The sequence below is a fragment of the Bombus vosnesenskii genome, unplaced genomic scaffold, assembly GCF_011952255.1.
Source record: "Bombus vosnesenskii isolate JDL3184/JDL3185 unplaced genomic scaffold, Bvos_JDL3184-5_v1.1 scf7180000013266, whole genome shotgun sequence".
Classification (NCBI taxonomy): Eukaryota; Metazoa; Arthropoda; class Insecta; order Hymenoptera; family Apidae; genus Bombus; species Bombus vosnesenskii.
The window spans coordinates 628,175-648,067 of NW_022882926.1; the positions used below are offsets into that span (position 1 = coordinate 628,175).

Here is a 19,893-nt window from a genome sequence, read left to right on the forward strand (position 1 = left end):
TATATACGATACAAAGTACGTATATACCCGAGAAGGAGAACGCGTTTACCTGTACTCGTTGACACTGTATCAAGGATTGCGTATGCGTTAGAATCCTTAAAACCATATGTTCTATCGTGCTCTGCTCTTCGAAAATCATCCTAGCCAAGTCCAACAGAACCTACAGTAACGAATAAAACACGCGTTTAAAATCACCAGCTTGTATCAAAGGCACAAAAGAAAATGGAAAGACCATAAACACGAGATTATGAATAATTTATGCATTATTCCTTATATTGTTTCATTATTTGTTACTCGTTACATGCGTGTAATTTCACCAGTTACAGAGTATTCCGTTTCTTCATCAACTGACCTGATTTCTTTTCACTTCTAATTGACTTTTTTCATACAGCTGCGCATTCCTTAATCCAATTCCACAGAATTGCAAGTATCCAGCGAAAATCTTTTCGTCTTGCGTAGTAAATTGACTTTCACCACCGAGTTTGTTGATAACTTGTGCAACTCCAATAACATCTCCGTTGCAATCCTTTATTGGCATACATAAAAGGGCTCTGGTTCTGTATCCCGTTAATGCATCAATTTCACGATTGAACCTCGCGTCCTAAGAACATATCATATTTATTAACATATAAGGAATAATTACAGGATACAATAAATAATGCTTCGGATAGTCATTTGATTCGAGGAATAGCACTAATTTTCAAACCCAGTCCTTGTGCAAACGTATATATACACAGCTTCACTCGAATTATTCGAACGACACACGTCTTTTATACATCTCTTTGCTTCTACTATAAAAATTACGTAAGAGTGCTTTGCTATTGTTGACGCATACGATTCTTTATTGGAACAATGAACACTGTCTTCATTGTACCATTAGTTAGAAACTGTACGTGTCATAGATTTCAATTATTCGAGAAATGTACATCGACTATTGATATCGTTCGTACAATTGTGACCACTAAGACAAGTTTAGATGTATAGTAAGTTATTGGATCGACGCAATAGTAAACTATAAACAGATTTGAAATTTTGGAACTATATTATATTAGAGAAGATAGAGGAACAAAATTAAGAAATCGTACAATAGCTTTTAAATATGTAAATATCAATTAACCATTTGTTATTCACCTTGATACAGAGTTAACATTTTAATATTTTGTATCGATCTAGCAGTTAAATTTTATTTTGCAATACATGTGAAATCGACGAATCAATTCTCCATAGAGAAATAAATTATAGCTGATAATTCGTAGATCTGACGTCTAGGGACTAATAATTGCCGTAGTAAAATCACTTATCGTTGGTAATGTTATACAAAGAAAGTACAATGGAACAATGATAAATAAATAAAATAAGATCTTTTAAATATTGATATATAAGTACGAAACTCAAACGCAGTTCTTGATAGTTATTAGTTGCGCGGTAATTAAAACTAAAATAAGTTAAGTATTTAATTAAACTTAGATACTTCAGAAATACGACGTCTTAAAACGTTATGAGTAATTGATTATTAAAGAATTTAATGGAAACGTCGATAGTTTGAAGTTGGAGAACTGTAACGAAATAAGATTTCAAGAACTTTAATAATGTGCTTTAGCTGTTACCAGTTTTCATTGGAATAAGAAATACAACTACGTAACTTCAGAAAGGTAATAAAATGAAATAAAATTCATAATTGGAAATAAACGAAATGTAATTTTAACGAACATTATTATTCTATGGTATTTTATGTTATTTAATATTTAAAAAAAAGATTAATTTGTAATATTTACACATATTGCGTTACTTGATTTACATATAATCATTGATCCTTCTATTTCAATCCTTTCTTAGGTATTGGTAATTACACTAATTAATTATAGATTAATTATGTTAGTATACTTCTTACGCTCATGGTACGCGAAATATCAGACGAAAGAATATTTGATAAGCATACAATACTTAACAAAAAATAGAAATTTTAAATTTTCAAGACTGAAGTCCTTGCAACGAATGCTCTCTGTGAATTCTAATTAGTTTTCAATTTTTACTAGTTTGACAATTTATGTATTAATATTGTAATGATGCTGATCTAAAATATTCAATGTATTAACGTGTTCCGTATAATTTTCGTTTTTTTTCATTCAAATTACTGCGTCACGATTATATTACGGAGCATAGATTTATTACACTAAATAATCTAAATTGATTTTTTTCTATCCTCGAGTTTACAATTTATTCAGATATGGATATTCGGTAATTGGTTTAGCGATTAAATAATCTAAATAGGATTTGAAACCGATATATTTCAAGGTGTTAGAAATGAAAATGTCGAATAAAACTGTTGCACGGTTCTAGAATATTCAAAACTGTGGCAATTAATGCCTCTGTTCTCCTTATCTTAGAAAGTAAGAATGTTACTAATCGCAAATATGTTTGCCGTAGTTATTAATACGTTTCGCATCGTCTATCGAAAATACAAAAAAGAAGAGTGAGAAATTAAAAACTGGACAAACATTACGTGGCGGACTAAAAATTTTGACACTACAGTAGAACCCGAGCGTTTATCGTATGTTTGCATTTGGATTTACAAACACAGATTTTTGGATTTGCCAAAATATTACGAACACTTCGTTATACAATAAAACCGTATTACGCCACAACTGATGAAAATATTGGGAATACGTCAGACGTAACGCACAATTTAGTCGGCTACCAATGCAACTTTAATCTGCGCAAAATTTATTGGCGTTTGCTCAGTTTTCCTACATTGTACCTAAAAAAGCAAAGATTAGGTAATCCATCCTTAAATAACAATTAGAAACACAATTTCACTTAAATTATTCTCTGATAATATATTTCTTCCAAAACATTGATATTTAATAAAATACGTCCTCTCTTTGTTTCTTTTATACGTACTTAACAGATAAATAAAATTATAGTGTATAAATCAAAATATTATATAAATAAAACTACGGATCATGTTATTGTTAACTGTATACAGTTAAAAATATGAGAGAGATCCAGAAAAATGTTCTAGACGACGCTTGTAGTATTTTCGTATAAGGCACAGGAAGGCTGTGACTAAATTTTCAAATGGAATCTTGTAATCCCTTATCATTGTCTTTTATTTCTGTAAACAGTAAATTTTTTCGTTTCTCCGATTGTGAAATACTTTCGAAAACACATATATAGTCAGTCTAATATATTACGTTATCTAATACCTATCTAATATTGTCATACAATCTTGTACTGGTTTTTGCAAAGTAAATAGTAAATCCCCTTGCCTTGTAAGCGTCTGGTATGTTAACAGGTTCTCCGCTTTCGGCGACGTAACCGACAATTCCCGTGCCCCACGGAATTTTGATCTCGTCCTTTTTCTCCATTTCGAGCAGCGTCGATCTCGAACATACATCAAACAACTTGGACACTAGGCATCTGCTTCTCGAGTATCCTGTTCCACGTTGCTCGGAGCTTCCGTTTCCCGTTTTCCCTGAATTTGCATTATCAGTCGAATGGTTCGACGAGGAATCGTAATTTTGCGAAGAAGGCATGCAACCGCCGCCTCTTTCGCCTTGAACAAGGAACAGAGAACCACGATCGGCATGTAGCAAGGTGCTGACATTCTGCAAGATCTTGTGACACAGCGATCTCACGTCCAACTCGTTACAGATATCCTTCACCTACGAGCAAATTCGTTGTCATTGAATATTGTTCGATGGAAGCCAAGCATCGAGGAATATCACGCCGAAACACCATTTTCTCTCCAACGATACTGTTGTATCCAACGTACTGGTGTACCTAACGTACTGTTGTGTACAAGTTTTTCAAAGCAAATAGAATTCTGTCCCTTCTATTAGTTACGCCTTGGTAGTCTTGTATCAAAGGCGTCAATTAATTCCTACTACTGGAAAACTCAATTACCAAACTTTCTAACGTTGCTCAGTAAGTAAATTGCAAGTTTTAGAAGAAGCTGTCGATGAGTCGAAGATAAAGAAAAACATCGTTGAAGTGCCGTGTAATTACGTCTGTGCACTATACCGTTCGTTTAAAAGTATCCAACCAGTTGATTATTTCTAACAGTACGAAACTCAGGCAACAGGAGTGAGAATTACAGACGAAAAGGTCTGCGATGAGTTTACTCTTTACCGCTATCGTTGCGTAGATAGGGTAGAATATTTGATAAAATTGATTTTAGAAACCAACATGAAAAATTAACGTTTGTGCGTGTGTAAATTTTATAAATTGCTTTGACAATTGCTTGTAAATGCTCTGCGACTGATATTTGATGCATCGACAAATCGTACATTTAATTAATAAATATACGCTCCTGGCAAGTCTTTTAGCAAATAATTAAATTTGTTATCTTATTATTTTTTATAATCATTAATTTACTGTTATTAAAAAGCAGACATTTCAGTGTTTACTAGAAATCAGACAATTCAACCGGATACACAAAATAAAGTTTATTTAAGAATATTTAAGCATATATCGCATTTATTCTAAAAAACATATGTAACTTCACTAAGCTTCTTCACATCATCAATAATATAAACAATCAATAAGCAAACTTGTAATATCAAGTCACAAAGAAAAATGTAGTCCTTGCAAATGGGTCAAAAGCACAGCTTTAAAGCGGCAAAAGGTAGACGAAAATTTCATTAAGCAATGATTTTGAATGATGTATCATATAGTGCACATGTACCTAAAAGCGAAGATCTTTTGTAAAAGACAAAAAATCTAGTTTTAAAGGACCTACTTTTAAATTCTATACTACGTTTGGTACATTTTTTCATGTCCCTCTTTCCTATAAAAATGTTTAATACAAAAGTGCAAATCTTTAATTGCCAAATTTTAGCATATTACTATTTTGATACCTTGTCCAGTCTTTTAATTATTTCCAGATGCACTGATATATTTGTACAAAGAACAAAACACACGATCGATGATCGATGTAACAAACAATATACTTTCATTTCGCAAATATATCGCCGATCTCTAATTCCTTAAAAAGGTCTGCACCTTTGTTAAAACATATTCATCGCGTAATGCACCGTTCGAAACCATTTCACTTTTTATCTTCTACTGTTTCAAGATCATAATAGCTTCGCTCACTTCTGTGGATTATTCTACATACAACATTTTTATACTCCAATTTACCGTTAACACGTATCTTCGGCGATACTGTGAAAAAAGAAAAAGTTAAATCCTATCGGGATTTTGACTTATAATACAGAAGAATATTATCAAAGAATCATTTGGTCTAATTTTACTTGCACTGTACGTTGCTTTAATTGGTTGAAATAAAGAGTTATACTGCGTGCGTATGAGATACATATATCTGAAGTTTAATAACGTTTCAATAATTTTCCGTACGACAGCAATTAATGATTAAGGGAACAGAATCTTTCAATTCGAAAAGCTAAAAATTGTATAATTATAAAACGTTACGTTATACATATATAAAATTAGAACTGTTTAGAAGCTGAAAGGTTGTCGGTGTTCCGCGAGGAAAAGGTGTTTCAGATCATTAAACGAAGACGAGTAAGAAGAGAAAATCAACGAAAGCAATTGGAGCACGTACCAATTCAAAAATGAGATCCTTCTCATCGAGATGCCTCAATTCGTGTCTGGACCGTCTCTGAGGTCTGCCCGCGTTTCCCGAGCTAACCTGCTGACCTCCTGGTTGACCCGAATCCCCGGGCGAAACACTCAGAAAGGTGGGCGTCCCGTCGATCGTGTTCACGATCGGCTTTAGTAAACCACCGCGTTCGAACTCGTGAGCTGAGATTTTTCGAACAGGCGTTGTGGCACCTGATCCGCCAGAACCACCCCGGCCGGAAGATGACGTGCCACCTGCATGGGTGGGACTGGATAGCTCCATGCAGCTGCTCGACGATGATGTTGGCGTTGCGTGTGAGACCAGCCACATATCTACCGTCTGTCTCGTCACTTTCCTGTCGAACGATCCAGGTTACAATCTTAAATGAACAGTGCTTACAGAAAATACACTGTAAGTGCCAAGAAACGAGTTTTTCAGGAGCAGAAGAAACCTTATACGTTAATGTAGACCAAATTCGTGAAAAAGACAAGTGTATCTGTATAACCTGTGTGTGCTATCTATTAGTTGTAGAGAAAACTCAATATTCCATTATTTAGTTCCATTTATTAGATTATTTAGAAAAGACAAGGAACAATTGATTAAAGTTTATCGACGCTTATATATAGCTTGCTCTATACAGGCAACGTTGTGACACCATTTTCTAGCATTATTAATAACTATTTAGAGATGGAAATTACACTTGAATTCTGTAGTAGAGTATTCTCACTGATATATAGAACACTTTCCAATAAAGAGTCAAATTTTTCAATTTTGGCACTTACAATGTTTGCACTCTTAAAATGCCTTGTTTATTTTATCATTATAATATCGTGTGACAGTTACTCTTAGATTTTGCGCCTGTCTCGTCACTTTCCTGTTCAACAATTCTCGTTACAATTTTAAATCCTTCACTTGTTTATTTTATTATTAAAATATCGTGCGATTTAGTTAGTCTAAAAAAATTCGCGTTTATCGTATTAATCGACCCGCGACAGAATAACGAAATATTGTAGAAATATTGTATAAGCCAATTATTATATTATTTTTTCCCTTTATCGATTTCACTTTATAAATTCTGTTTATCATGTAATCCTTTCCAATTCCAAATGGTAAACTATTTCTTAACACTGAAAACTAGATAAGATGTTTTTTGCCGGTAACTGCTACTTGTAAATGTAAATTTATACACATGGGTAACTGACCGTACGGCCTGCAAGACTCATACTACTTGAAAACATCGTATCGTCAGTTGTTGACAACATTTATCCTCCCTTTTTTTTGCAAATTAACGCATTAGTTTACGACGAAACTTATACCTTATGGTTTCATTTTTAGCCACATTGCTTTAGATACGCGTAAATTATTGTCGCTCGTACTCTTAATAGCTCTTTAAATGAGTACAACAAGAATCAGATATTTGGAGAAGATTAGTGAAAATTATATCTCTACGAAAGCAGCCAATGAACATTAAGAAGCAACAAATGAATAATAGATGCTTGTAATTTGTACCGCTCCATTAAAAGTAACATATTTGGAATATAATTACACGAATTATTCTTAATTGGTTGATAAAAAGAGTATTTAGGAATAATAAGGCTGTTCTTAAAATAAAAAAATAGGACGGTAATTATGCCTCGAGTATTTAGTCCATACGTTATACGGGTAACGGAAAACGCAATTTATAATACGCAATTTAGCTTCACAGGAGGTTCAGATAAAATGACAATTTAATTAATACAATTAAGTACGTATCCGAAAATAAATTGCATCCTTGATTCCATTCTACATTTTTATAGGAATATAATTATATATTATTTATATGTATTAAGAGCAATAATTCCATAGAAATATTACACTAAAATTAGACAAAAAAGACAAAATTCATAAACACAAAGTATCGTTTATTGTATCTAATATGTAGATGGAACTAATGTTACAAAAAAAATGTTATAAAAAATTATGTAGGGTTACGCATTTAGTGTTTTAAGGCTTTAAGATAATATCATATATTTTATGATTCCTGATTCATATTTTATGATTAATCATAAATATCGTATATTTTACTCAACAAGTGATCACGAAGATTTGTAATGAAAAAATATAAAATATAATGAATATAGTAAATTCTCAAAAGATTAAAGCAGGTAATTCTGATAACTGTAATCGAGTTATTGTTACTTTGCTTTTCTATCGGAATCTGACGGCCACCTTCGGTTTTTGACATAAGATGCCGCAACATTTCTTCTCGAATTCGGATAAAGCGACAAATTTTACGTATTACACTTATTTAAGCAACTAGAAAAATACGGCTTGAAAGCAAATGATCGCGAGCGCATAAATTTCGCTAAAGAGTATATTATAACAAACTACTGTCACTTTCTATAAATCTATGATCAATGCTAACGAATCCAAATTTAGATTAATATCAAACTAAAAGGTAAAACGAAAGTTACTTGGAATACATAGCTGCCAGTGTAAGACACGATGATGAATTGATAATATCGCATGGAGCTACTTGAGTAATAAATAAGTTGGACAGTTACCAAGTATCGAAGGAAAATGTATAGCAGCAAAATATGTAGATTTATTGCGAGAAAATATATTTGCATCTAATGAAAAATTCATAGAACACGGGATATATAAAAAGTATATGTATTAGCTGTGAAGATTGTTAAAAAAGTGATAGAAAGAAAAATGATATATCGTTGGTTGTTTGGCCATGCAGTATTCCAAACTGAAATGCTATTCAGTAATTACCGAGACGAATTAGATATGCAAATATCGGAAACAACTTGATACCATTGCTTATTACTACTATTTAACAAAATCTACCATTATTATTTATCACCCCGGTAATTATAAAATGCAACTACGTAACCGTCATTTTATCACGATTTTCTAACGCTGCGACTTCCTTCATGATAAGCTTTACCTTCGATTCGAGCAAACATGTTGTTCGTTAATTTTGCTATTAGCCCGATATTCAATAAAATTATTTCCTTCGCTATTAATTCGGGGGTTGAATATTTTTATTGTTATTATATTTATGTATTTAATACCGTATCAACCTTTGTTTGCATTTGTTTTCATACTTAATTTTATTACCCGTTCTTTTTCCAGTTATTTTATTCAAATGCAAAGTCTAATTAAATACCAACGAGATTCTACAAACGAATTGACTACACTAGCAAGAAGACAATCAAGTACAATTCTTAAGTACATTCGCTACCAGCGTTATATTGGGTACATAAGTAAGTTCCGTTAAACTCAAGATTTTTCTTTATTTGACCGAACTTACTTGAAGGTTTCTTGTAGGCAACGCTGTAAACGCAAAAATTAAAACATGTTTTTTTTATCGTATAACGTCCTACATATCAATGGGAACACTGTAGTACAGAATTTAAGAGCAATTTCTACTTGTAATAATAATGTTGAGTTTTAAAAAAGTAAAAATTTCTAATAGTGTTAAAAATGGTGATGCCACAGATACGTGCAACATCGCCTCTATGCCATTAAGCGATGAACATGTCCGAATACTAAATACTATCAATTTCATAATTCTTACTCGGAATATTATAAAATATGCTTTTGTAATAAAAATTTTGTAATAAATCTTGAAAAAATATATTTTTTGTTTTTATACATGTTGTCTAGGTACAAAGAAGATCGGTACTTACCATGCCAGCAAATTTAAATGAATGACACATTTGGTTTTCTCTGCAACTAATAAATGACACATACAGACTTTTCTACAAATGCATTTCTTTTTCTGACGAATTTCTACTATATTAGTAAAGAATAGAAAACTTTATGACGAATTTGGATTGTCGTACATTTAAGACCGTACAACGATCAGAACAAATTAAATTTCAAAAATGATTTGAAGTCAAAGAAGATACTTCACTCTCCTATAAAATTCGATGTCTGCCACTTACACTGTTGCCTACAAGAAGTTCTCATTTATGTTACAACTCGATATACCTGGTGTTACAAAATTAATTTAGATTTAATTCTACTTATACTGCGGAATAAATAAACAATGCAATTGGTGCGTTTGATTAACAAAAAGGAATGCACTGCTACTGTTTACAAAAGTATATTGTACAAAAGTACAAGGAATAAAACGTATCCTTCGGTGGACGTTATGGTGTACCATGTACCTGCTGTACTAGCAAACACATTAATAATAATAAGTCACCTTTATCTTTTGATAAAGAACTTTCATAGACGCAATGATTATCAACCCGAACTCAATATCGTAATAACGTATCTCAAACTATATGATCATTTTGATAACAACCTGAGAAAGTAGTCGTTGACGAAGTCGGGATGTTCGTCGAGCCAAGCCTCCATGCGGGCGTATTCCGGGTCGTAGACGGCGGAAGTCGAAGAATAGTAACCACCGGCGGACTTTCCATCTTGCACCTGTTGCAACGTACCCTGACCAGCCATAGCAGTTTGCACCCCTTGCATCCCCTGCACACAAGGAGCTGCCGTCTCCGCCGTCATCCTCGGTTCTTCGATGCTCCGCAAGTGCAGGCCTACTTGACAAACCAACTATCATCGTTACGTATTCTTTTTTGCGTTTCGATTCTTAAACTAAAAAGCAAACTAAATTTCGAAAGCAGATTATTTCATCGGCGATTTCTTCGTTGGGAAACATTGCAAAAAATCAATGAAAGACACATCCTCTTGGCAAATAATGCAGGTTGAATGCGTTCGCGTGAACAAAATGAATGAAATAAAAAGAAACGAAATTAAAATATAAGCTTTCCTATGGCGTATCGAAATTGCTATTCTCAGATTTTGTTTGCATACATTCAACGATGCAATTCTGTTTTCATACGGTAGATCGCTTATCGAAGAAAACGTTGAAAAATACAGTGCATATGAAAAAGTAGAATAGAAGATTGCCGATGTAAAAATCCAATGTAAAATAAATACTAAATTGGTTTTAAATAAAAATCTTCGATCAAATTTTTATTTTATTTGTATTCGTTGTAGTACAATGTTTATTTCATACGCTTGTAAGGATCATTATATGTAAATATATCAAGTAAATTATCCTTCATAAGGAAAATAATAATTTCATCAATTCAAGAATACAAGACGACAAAATAATATGTCCTAATTTAAATACGAAATGGAAGACCAAAACTAATGTATCTATTAAAGATGAAATTGAGGAAAATTCGCCGTAATTTGATGTATTGAAAGGACTTTCGGAACTTGATATTGCCACTTTATTCCGCGACAAATAGGTTTTCCATAAATGTAGAGGGGAAAAAGAAACAGAATAAAAAGAAAAAAGCGGCGGGTAATTGAATTGTCCCAAAAAACTTAAACCAAAGTCGAAGAGCAAATACAAGAAAAAGGTACCAAAAAAAGTTTAGAGTATATAAAGAGATTAAAAAAATACGTGCTAAATCAAATTTAAATGTGTAAAAAATGGATTGTGAGAAATAATAATATAAATAATAATATAACGTTCTGGTGTAAATTCTATCTGGAAAACAATTTAGGTGAAACAATCACTGCTCATAGTAAATTATCAATTACATTGTAGTATAAACAAAGAGTAAATAAAAGATAAAACATTTTTATATGTATAAAAAGATTATCTCGAAGCCTCGCGATTTGGAAGTTTGCGCTACAAGAATTTTCTCTCGGCAAATACATTATTTATAATTTCGCATTATACTGCAATAACTCATTAATTAAAGTTACATAGACCTTTCTGCTTTAACGTGTTGCTCTACATGTGTAGGTATTAATTGATACAACAGAGAGATAAAGAAATTTTAATATGAATAAATATAAATTTATGAATATTTTACAAAAGTACGTGATAAATTATGTTTAAGATTATGCATGATAAATGCCTGTGTTGCTACGTGCAAATGCATATGATAAAAAATTCTGCCAAAATATAAACATCCGCGAACATGAACGTATGCACTCATAGAATGAGAAAGAGAAGGAAGAGAAAGAGAGAGAGAGAGATAGAGATAGAGAGAGAAAGAGGGAAGGAGAAAGGTAAGTTAGTAAGTACCAGATTGAAATCTTTTTAATGCTGGCAATTAGCGTCCACAAATCCTTGGGACGATTTGCAACAGCGTGCACCACTCAAACTATCATAGCACAAATGAATATATTTTATGAGAAACGAAACGTTGAGGTATGTTGGTATATTTACACATATTTACAAAGGATATATTGTTCGCAGTATACGTTTGTGAATTTCTTTCATACCCAATAAATTTCGAATTATCAGACTCACATGTTAGTCGTTTTAAATAAAATTCCACGCACGACCTGCTGAGTACAATGATTTATTCAAGAAATCTTGACAGATGAAATTTACTTCTTAATTGTGGAATTGATTCAATAATACGTAGTAATTTGCTATCATTACTCGCCAACTAATTAGTTTCGCGGTGTCAAAATGTCACGATACGGGGTTTAAAGGACTCATAGGTAGTCTTGAACTTCCACACATTTTTAAATAGATCGTTAAATCGAAGTTAATATCCATATGCAGATTACGCCGCAAATCTCACCTGTCAAAGTTATTTCAAAGTTACATAGAAGCAAATGTCTCCTTCTCTTCATGTTCTATGTGATTTTGATGTGAGAAACTGGTCTCTAGAACAATGTTTGAACAAATCTCACGCACTGTTAATATTGTATCCTTTGTAATTATAGGTGTTCTAATAAACAGGATGTCGATAACTTATTCTATTTAGGAGATATTCACTTGTAACAGGTTATGCAACTCATCGTGCATCGTTATAGACAACAGCGTGGTCACTTTCTAAAACTTCCCATTGAGGTTCTGAAGACTTACCCTACAGTCATCTTTAAAGAACAATAAAACTTATTTAGCTTACACGCGAATTACACTTTTTATTGGAACAGAGTCAACCAATCATAAATGAACAACCTCCTTAGAAACCAATTCGTAAATAAAAAATACACGAGAATTCTTCTCTCGGGTAATATATCACGTCACTCAGTTCTTTGCATTTCTACCACGTAACGTCATATCGTGTTGATTCCGACGCAATTAAATACTGTTTAGAACGTAAGTACAAAACGCAATGAAGAAGGAACTTCAACCTTAATTTACCGTAAGATATGTTCATTGTTATACCTTAGAAATAAGAGATACTTGGAATAGATTTTATAATAACTGCGAAAATCACATAATTCGTAATCTTTCTCCTGAAAAATATTTCGAAATAGATATAACATATTTTAATTTCAAGCAATTAATGAGGTATCAATTAGTACAACCTTGCACCTGTATTGTATACCTTATAACAAACAAGCATTTTCTTTCGTCATCTGTGTTACGACCGTTCGCGGAGAGACGCGGTCGCGAGGAAAACGCGTCAGCGAGAGGCGTAAATTCTCGCTACGATTCGGTGAATCGACGCTGCGAAGTAGTCGTTCCCCTGTTTCGGTTAAGATAACAGAGGTGGTTAAATGAATATGACACAGTAGAGTAAGTTATATTTCACCGTTTATTCCAACAACTTACAACGAAGGCAATTATGCTGGTGCGTATGTACGAGATGAATGAGTGACTGATTTGCGGGTGTGTATACCCAGTGGAAGGATGTTGATCGTTCAAAGGATGTAAAATCAGTACTGTCTTGGGAGACGATGCTGTCTCGGAGGAAAGCTAAGGATGGGTGTGTCTAGCGCACGGGACCATCGGATTTGTTGGTGCCGATGTTAGTTAAGAGAGTGAGGGAAATAGGCTTCGTTGTTAATTGGTTAAACGAAGGGCCTTAACCGCCCTCGAGAGAAAGTGGTTAGTGGGAGGAAAGTTGCAGCGGACGTGACAAAAACTGACTTTCCCTTGTTAAGCCGTGGTAGACAATAGTCTCTAGAAATTCCTCCGAACCAGATGTTTGTTTCGTTTGAAGGACCTTTTCTAGGAAATCTATGAGATTTATGGAAGGTCCTTGAAACTATGGAGGATACGCTGCGAGTATCCGAAGACATCTGGTTGCCATATTGCCTGCGGTGTGTGGCCTCGGCTAGGTAGAGTGTTACGCGACGTAACAATCTGATTTTACGTTACTTAAATCATAAATGAAAGTCGATAAAATTTCTGACCAAATTCGACAAAACTTCTAGAATTTAATAGGATTTTCATGCCATTCTTTTTACGAATAAAAGTTTGCAAGTTGCAAACTTCCATAAACATGGATACGCATTTTGTCGTAAAACAAGATTATGTACAGTGAATGTAAAAAATATTCGTACACTCTAAAACGCAATAACTTTTCTAAAATTAGATCAAACGACTTGAGGATCTTTTTTTACAAATTAGAAAAATTAGTTTGCTAGACAACGAGTAAAAAAAATTGTTAAAAATTGCAATCGGTCGGAATTGCGAAGAAAAAGGTCACTTTTTACAGATTTTTAAAATCTAAACCTGTAATAAAAAATTTAAATAACACGTTCTGTAAATATATTTCTCCTATTACACGCTGAAAACATCGAAATCGATTGATGTAGAAACAAGCGAAAGGCATCGAAAGGTGTAGATTTAGTAGATCGAAAGTCGTGAAAAGCTGCGGCTTTCACCATTTTTAGCCGTTTATAGCTCATAGCAACGTTAACCGATTTCGATAAAATTTTCTATATGTAGATACATATGACCAACATAAAACGATAAAACGTACTTTTTAAATTTTCATTTACATTCCATAGACTCAGATAAGAAAGTCGTAAAAAATGACCTTTATTATTTTCGTTGCTTTTCCGACCGATTGCAATTTCCTTAAAACTTTTTTTTACACATCATCCATCTTTTACAAGTTATCATCGTAAATTAATTCTTCCAACTTTTCGAAGAAACTCAAGTGGTTTTATCTAATTTGTAAAAAGTTATTCTTTCTAAAAAAAAAAAAAAAAAAAAAAAAAAAAAACGTACGAATACTTTTTGAATATGCTTCCTGTGTTGTTTTCATGCGTCTTTGAAACTTAATTTCCATACGCTTCTGTTCCACTATATTTTCATACACCAATATAAAAAAAAACATTTACCAAATAAAGTAAAACTCTTTTATGTTGCAATAAAATAAAAACGTGTCAACGTGCTTTCTTGTTTTCACGACTTCTTACTCGTGATCCTTAAAATGTTTCCAATACAACGTATGGAGACATGACGGAGTTGCATAAAGTTTCAAAGGCTACGACAAAATCAAGAAATGGACCATTATTCCGAAATATCTCTGTCCTTCTGAGCATTTATTTTTTGAACACAATTTTTTACAAGAATAATTGAAACGTTGCTTGAGCAGTTTGCATGAGATTTTCCATTTTAATCCAGTGGTTACAAATAGCTCTCATAGATGAAAACCATAATAAAAGTATGATATAAGTAAACCATTGGTAATTATATCAGAAATTTACTTAAAACGCAACGAAAATATCGGTTGATTATGTCTTCCACTTCCGATCAAACTTCAAAACGACGGCGAAGCTGGAAATGACATAAATGAGAGCTTCTTCTATCTATCGAGGTACTTCGCATCTGCTTCAACGATCAAATGACAAACCTACGTTGGTCTAATAATTCTCAAAAAAATTGGAAGATATTGGAAATCAAATCAGAATTTGATAGAATTTCTATAAATGCCCAAAGAAATAATTTTTCTTCAGAAATACTGTCATTACATATGTCATGTATTCACGTTATATTATATTAGTTACAACGGCTGCTGAAAGTATTCGAATACTTGTGGATATGTTTTGTGAATACGATACATTTTGAAATTCCACTGTCATCGAAACCACACCTAATTATCATGGTTATATTAGTAAAATTTTTAACGATCTCGAAAATATTTTTATATTATAAGTAAGATATATTTTACAGAAATGATGAAAGTATTTAAACAAGCAATCATCCACGATAATGATAAGTCTCGGTATCTAGTGTGACCATCTTTAACACTCTCTATACGCTGACTATGGTGACTATTAATACTGTATATTACTGTTTTACTGGATATAAGATTGCAGTAAATACTTTGCAACTTCTAAATATATTTTCAGTTTAGATTCAAATTTTGGCAATGTACGACTGGCAGTCGCGTCTCGTTATATTACTGTTATGCTAACAAAATATTAAAATGTTTTATACGACACGCACAACATGCACATACAAATTTTCTATGGTATGTATGTAGGCCTATATAAGTAAGATCAAATGCATAAAGTACTAATTAACCAAAATAAAGCGTTACAGAGCTTCTAGGCTACCTTTCGTTGATATTAATTTGCACACAGAAGTTTTTGTTATACGACGACCTCGTTAAATTGTCGAAAGAGCAACGAAGTTGGAATATAAATTGCAAGATGGTAGTGCAGCAGCAATGCCGGAAATTCCGAGACGGCATGGCGTCGCGATTAAATTTATATTCATTTCACGATCAACTGACTCAACTTTTGAAACGTTCTGCGCTATCAACACAACCGTTACAAAAAAAGGCACAAATTATGATATACTAGAGGTTTGCATACAATTCTATGTGATGTCAGTTGCAATAACCTCCCAAAATTTTCTTTTTTTTTCAAATTTATACTATTTTGATTATATTCTAAATAGGAAAGTGACGTAAATAAAACGATATTTGAAATTACACATTTTCGAGTACAATCTAATGTTCTACTACGAACATCTGAAATACAGCGAAGTTTCCTAACTATCCACTTCGTAACTTAAAATTATTATTTCAAATTTTCACTTTTAATTTTAAGTATATGTTGAGTACAAATACGGCAGCTTATTAGAAATTGCACGATAAACTCTATATTACGAATATCAAACACTTTTCAACTATTTGAAACTTAAATATTGAGATATTACGTAACTAATAATAACACAAGTTACATGTTTTGGCAATAACTCAAAAATATGTATATGTGCAGAATCTTTTTAGTTATGCATGAATCGTGAATACAAAAGTATTGACAACGGATTCAATTTACGATTCAAATATTTTATTTGCTTCATTTAAATATTTGTGATTGGCATATTGATAAATGCATAGTCGGCGAGAACGCAGTTTCAGAATTTAGAACAGATATAAAGGAAATAGATATTTACTAACAAGGAGATGGCAAGAACTGCGTAATCTCGAAACAGTTGGCTGTATGTACATACCTCAAGTTGACGATAAAACAGCCCCAAAAATATCTGAGTATATAACTCTTTGTTTTCCGGAATAAACCCTTGTCGATTATATTTACTTTTGTTTAATCCGAAATTAGCTAAATTTAAGTATACTTGTCAAATCTTCAAAGTCGATTATCTCGAAAATAAAGCCTCGGATGATAAAATATTGTACCAAATCTTTTTTTTTTATGTTCTACATGTAGAATCACATCCTGCTCTGTTTTACTACGGTTAACCGTGCCATCCATATAAAGCACACAAAATAAACTGCAAAGAACCAGAAATACGACGTTGCGAACGCAACGATTCGTGTCTCTTCATGCTCAAGTATTATACGTAGGTACAATAAATTTTTATGACGTGATATGTGCCATAAAACAAAATCGGAGTATACGATATATATTCGATACCGTCCTACAATGAGTCGCATGATTTTATAGTTAGGAAAATTTGGAAATCTTAATCAATTTGATACGAGCGAAGAAAGATCGTTCGTTAACGTAAATAATATTACGTGTTCTACACAAGAATATAAGAATAAAAATATAAAAAAATGGCAATTTGATGAAAAAAATGTTCGGTAAAAAATATCTGGAAATAGGTATAACGGAAATATAATATTCGGCTTATGTTGACTCAGAATAATAGAAAATTATAGTACGCTTTTATGTGTCTATCAATCTTGAAATTTGCGTCAAACAAGGAACATGAAATTACCATCGTCCCGGCAGCCATGAACGTTGCGTCGCAAAGAAAACGAAAGAAAGAAAAGATACGATATCATAGTTGACAAGGTGATTTATGGCGCCATGAAACTAATCTCATGGCTTTTTAAGATATCGAAAAAGATTGCAAATAAACCGTGTTACTTTGTTCTATCGAACAACGCGAATAAAGAATATAGTTAAAATCGGGTAAGTGGCTAATACGATTTTACGAGTTATTAACTTCTAGTTTAACCGAATACGAGAAGCTGCTTACAGTAAGAAACGCTACTTCCAACAGCAGATTCCCGACTCGCAAATTCCGAAAGTTATGAAACTTAGAGTATATGTAAAGAATATATAGGTATGTATTATGCATTTTTCCTTCCTCTTTTTTTTTTTTACTATCCAAATTTACCCTAAGGGAGTAAAATTGACCCCTGAGAATCCGTCCAATTCCCGCTTTTGCGATATAACTCGCGAACTGTAAAAGATAGAAAACAGGTTTTCAGGTAAAAGCTACTTCTTCTGATTTTTTAAATCACGGATTAGCAGGTATTGGATTAGGAGCTGATAAAGAATTTATCAAGAGTTATAACGCAAAGGCAGAAAATAGCCGGATTTTCAGGTGTCAATTTCACCCTTAGAGTGAATTTGCGCAGCAAAAAAACAAGAGAAAATGCATAATATATACCTATATATCTTCTACTCTATCTCCAAAGTTTCATAACTTTTTAAATTTGTATATTAGCGATCTTCCCTTGTTACTTTCGCGGACTTCACTGACGTCCATTGGAAACATCGAGAAATAACCATTTCGTATAGGAGTTAGTATTCACGTCTGGCATATGATAATAGCAATCGATATTGCATGTTCGTCAACAGCAGTAAAATACTTTACGATACTTTTATGCCCCCATGATATATGTACGTTTATATGACTCTTACTATACAATCCTATTATATATTTATATACTTGAAGATATTATTCTATATTATATATTTTAATATAATAAAATAAAACGCAACTATTTAGCACATAAAAATAAAATTTTTCTAGGTAAATCTTCAAAACTGATATTGTAGAATATAGCCACACTCTTTGTTATGCTATATATCTATACATAGTCAGTAACTTTCCTATACATATTCAATTTGCAAATAGCTTAACAAACGTTAAGAATATCATTAAATTCGGTCGTGAATGGCTTTTAATATCATTCATACACCTTTGCATATAATATTCATATAATACACATTCTTATAAGTATCGAAATACCGAACATCGAATTACAAATATTTAAGTGAAAGTTATACATGGTTTTACGTGAAAAATAAAACCAAAATGTAGAATATGATTTTCTTCTATGATATTCTATTTTCGAGTAAAATTGATTCGAAATATTACGTCTTAATTACTTAATTACGTCTCGGCTTAAAGCATCTTGCTGTAGATTAATGTACTCTCTACTTACGTTTATGTTTATTACGTTGGATAATGCGAAGCACAAAATGGGACACATTCAGGCATGATAAACTTTGTTCCAGATTAGAAACGGATGAGAACATTTTCTATACCGCTTAATATATAACTTTGATTCTAGAATTGACAACAATTCCTATAAACGCTTATGATACCGTCGCTTTGCTTCGATATTGGCACAACTGGAAACTTCGGAGGAGGGGCGTTTTAAACTTTACGAAGAAACGTCTGTCGGTTCAGCAACATTATAAGGCTGACTTAACGCAAGATACGCCACTACTCGCGAAAAGAACACAACGCTTCAGTTGTAGCGTTAGAAAACGACTGAAGATGAACACGTGTAGTTGTAAAACTAAGGCCATATTGATAGCAGCACAAGTAAGTAATTTCGCCTACTGACGTATAACTGATGGAATTATACATATACATACCGCTTTGCATGATAAAAGTAAAAACATAATATATACCTTCTATTCGATAAAAAAAAATTTGAAATACTTTAAGTTGTGCCACTATCAAAGCAAAACAGCGATATGTTCGATGTTTGTAATTCGTTAAAAGTACAATTTATCTATGGCCGGGCATGAAATAGAGCGAAGCAAAACAAAAAGCATCAACCATATTTAAGGCAATTTCTTCTCTATGAATAACTTTTATTTTATGTTTTCCATTTTTCATTTCTCGTAGAGCTATTTTTCTTTCCTGATCGTAGTGTCATTGTATCCGCACGCCGCGTATTTGCGAAACACACGAACGAACCACCTTTTATAAATATTAATTCTGTTACTTTTAAAGAGACGTAGAAATGTGATATTCGCATAAGTGTACATTGCAGTACTAAAAATGTCAATGAAACGGCGCAGTGCTACACATGGAAAATCGTAGTCCTTGATTGTGCGTGAACGAAGAAGGTACACCATTT

At 32.7% G+C, this 19,893-nt stretch overlaps 1 protein-coding gene across 13 annotated transcripts in view; it reads right to left on the reverse strand.

Moving 5' to 3' along the window:
- The window catches only part of LOC117230295 (dual 3',5'-cyclic-AMP and -GMP phosphodiesterase 11-like), a 141,352-nt gene that overhangs the window by 7,458 nt on the left and 114,001 nt on the right, over nt 1-19,893 (reverse strand). For 8 of the 13 annotated variants that reach the window (XR_004492744.1, XR_004492745.1, XM_033487576.1 and 5 more), the window contains 5 exons: nt 9,885-10,128; nt 5,567-5,939; nt 3,270-3,665; nt 353-601; nt 50-160 (listed from right to left, as the gene is read on the reverse strand). Coding sequence is in view for 11 of the 13 variants with exons in the window: in XM_033487576.1 (XP_033343467.1) it covers nt 50-160; nt 353-601; nt 3,270-3,665; nt 5,567-5,939; nt 9,885-10,128 (1,373 nt within the window). In the remaining 2 variants the exon portion in view is untranslated. Of the gene's footprint in view, nt 1-49; nt 161-352; nt 602-3,269; nt 3,666-5,566; nt 5,940-6,442; nt 6,459-9,884; nt 10,129-19,893 lie in introns of all 13 variants that reach the window. The other 5 variants (XM_033487580.1, XM_033487581.1, XM_033487582.1 and 2 more) reach the window with 2 other exon arrangements.